Consider the following 2,500-nt stretch of genomic DNA (forward strand, 5'->3'; position numbering starts at 1 on the left):
GTGGAACAAGGTATACATTAAGCTACACACACACCCACACACACACACACACTAATGATTCGAAATGTACACTAGTGAGCGCCGGGAGTCGAACCTGGGCCTTCAGAACATAAGGGCAGCAGACCATCTGAGCCACTGATGAGCTTAAAAAAAGGTTGTATTATAAGATATTTAGCCGCCCAAGAACACATATTTGACAAGGCTTTCGTAGAGGTTCTGGGCATTTCCAGGGGTAGTTTCATGACCCTGGTGGTAGTGTGAGTCTTCCTCTGTACCGTGAACCTGAAGAGACAATCATTAGAACACGACTGACCCCTCGTTGACCTTTAGAAATAGGTGATGAGAGAAGCGAAGGTGTCTCGTAATGCCGACCTTATTACAGCCCTTGAGCGTGACACAGGTAGCTACTCAACGTAAAAAGAAAGAAATACGAAAATGGGAAGAAAAAACGGAAAGAAAATCCCAAACTAAAAACAAGAAAAGAATTAAAGGAGAAAAAAATTGCCACGGTGGTAGAAAAAAAAACAAGCAAAAAAAAAAGAAAAAAAAAGCAAAAAAAAAAAGAAATAAAACATGCAAAAAAAAAGAAAAAAAAAACAACAAAAAAAAAAAAAAAAAAAAAAAAAAAAAAAAAAAAAAAAAAACAAGCTGACCGCGCCCCTTAAGGCAAGTTGGTGTCGTCCACGTGACCTTGACCTAAACAAGACACGAACTTATTGCGTCACCTTGCTCCGGACGCGGCCACTGAGAGAGAGAGAGAGAGAGAGAGAGAGAGAGGAAGTAACTATACGTTGAGGCCAAAACGATTATCAGTGACTCATCTTAAGTCTTCACCTTTCCCTCTGTCTCTCACGCGCCAATCTGTGACGCGCCGCCAAGACAAGTACCCGCCGTGTTATCGCCGCGTGCCGCACAGGGCTGCCGCAGGGTCGCGAAATACGTGGCGGAAAACGTTAAGCGGCTGTATATAAGGGTGTGTTGAGGGGCACGGCGCCACACTCGCCTTTGACAGCACAAGCACCTCCAGCACGCCCTGCCGAAGGACTGAAGAAGACGCAGCACACCGCCTCCAGCAGCACCAACACAAGCCAGACACAGCGCAAGGGAGTCGCCGCCGGCGGTGCCAGCAGCAGCAGAACACTGACGAGACCACACACGGCAGCAGCGGCGTCCCCGTCAGCGGCAAGGGAAGAAGACACACTCAGGAAGACACGCACAGCAAGGAGACCGTCCACAGCCGCAGCCGCGGAGCCACAGCCGCCGACACAGCCGCCGACACAGCAGGAGTCTCCGGCGGCCCCACCAGAGCCGACACCGAAACAGTCAGCAAGTCCACGATGCCCCGACAGACAAGTCCCGTGGCCCTGGCCCTGGCCACCGTCGTGGCCGTGGCCCTTTCCATGCCCCTCCTGGCCACCGCCGCCCCCACCGCCGCCGCCGCCCCCCAGCCCGTCATCGCCAACGGCAGCAGCGTGGCCGTGGCCCCCCTGGCCGAGGCGTTCCTCTTCTGCTGGGTGGACGCCGCCGCCGCCGTGCAGGAGGTGGAGTGGCGGGACGCCGCCGACAAGCCGCTGCCGTCGTGGACGCCCGGCGCCGACGCCTTCCAGCTGGGCCGCGACCGACACCTGCCTCACGCCTACCTGGTGCTGGCCGACTTCTGGCAGGACCTGGCGGGCGTGTACACCTGTGTGGCGCGCGGCGAGGCGGGGGTGGAGGGGCGCGCCAGCGTGGCCGTCAGCCTGGACGACGCGGCGCCCTGGGCACGGCGCTGACCTCAGCACCGCGCCAGCGTGGCCGTCAGCCTGGACGACGCGGCGCCCTGGGCACGGCGCTGACCTCAGCACCGCGTCAGCGTGGGCGACGCGGCGCCCAGGGCACGGCGCTGACCTCACCACCGCGTCAGCGTGGCTGACAGCCTGGACGACGCGGCGCCCTGGGCACGGCGTTGACACCATCATCGTCATCATCAGCTCCTCACGCCGCCGCCCCTGCCGTGGCCACACACCCACACGCCGCCGCCCCTGCCGTGGCCACACACCCACACGCCGCCGCCCCTGCCGTGGCCACACACCCACACGCCGCCGAGCTCCACGAAATGTTCACATTATTTCATTGTATTTCATCACATTTATTTATTCATTATTTATTGTGTTGCTGTTCATTGCCAACGCTTAACTACAGTATTTATTGAACGCTGTTATTTATTTTTTGTAATAAAACATGTGAATGTACATAACTTTGTGTTCCCATTTTTGTTCACACACACACACACACACACACACACACACACACACACACACACACACACACACACACACACACACACACACACACACACACACACACGACGGGACAAAAATGACCTCCCGCCGCTACCCAAACACGACACACGATGACAACCTGACCAACACTTTGCCGGGTGACGCAACACTCCCTGCAACACTGCTCCGAGGGGCGCCGCCTCCCCCTCTGTGCCTCGCCATCCCTTCACAGCGGTGTG

At 56.6% G+C, this 2,500-nt stretch overlaps 1 protein-coding gene across 1 annotated transcript in view; it reads right to left on the reverse strand.

Moving 5' to 3' along the window:
- Positions 1 to 1,003: 1,003 nt before the first annotated feature.
- Positions 1,004 to 2,500, reverse strand: part of LOC126989305 (uncharacterized) — a gene marked incomplete at its 3' end in the record, with an annotated part of 37,734 nt that continues 36,237 nt past the window's right edge. The window contains exon 5 of the mRNA XM_050847936.1: positions 1,004 to 1,773. Within this exon, the coding sequence (XP_050703893.1) occupies positions 1,004 to 1,773 (770 nt within the window). The remainder of the gene's footprint in view (positions 1,774 to 2,500) is intronic.

The sequence above is a fragment of the Eriocheir sinensis genome, unplaced genomic scaffold, assembly GCF_024679095.1.
Source record: "Eriocheir sinensis breed Jianghai 21 unplaced genomic scaffold, ASM2467909v1 Scaffold113, whole genome shotgun sequence".
Classification (NCBI taxonomy): Eukaryota; Metazoa; Arthropoda; class Malacostraca; order Decapoda; family Varunidae; genus Eriocheir; species Eriocheir sinensis.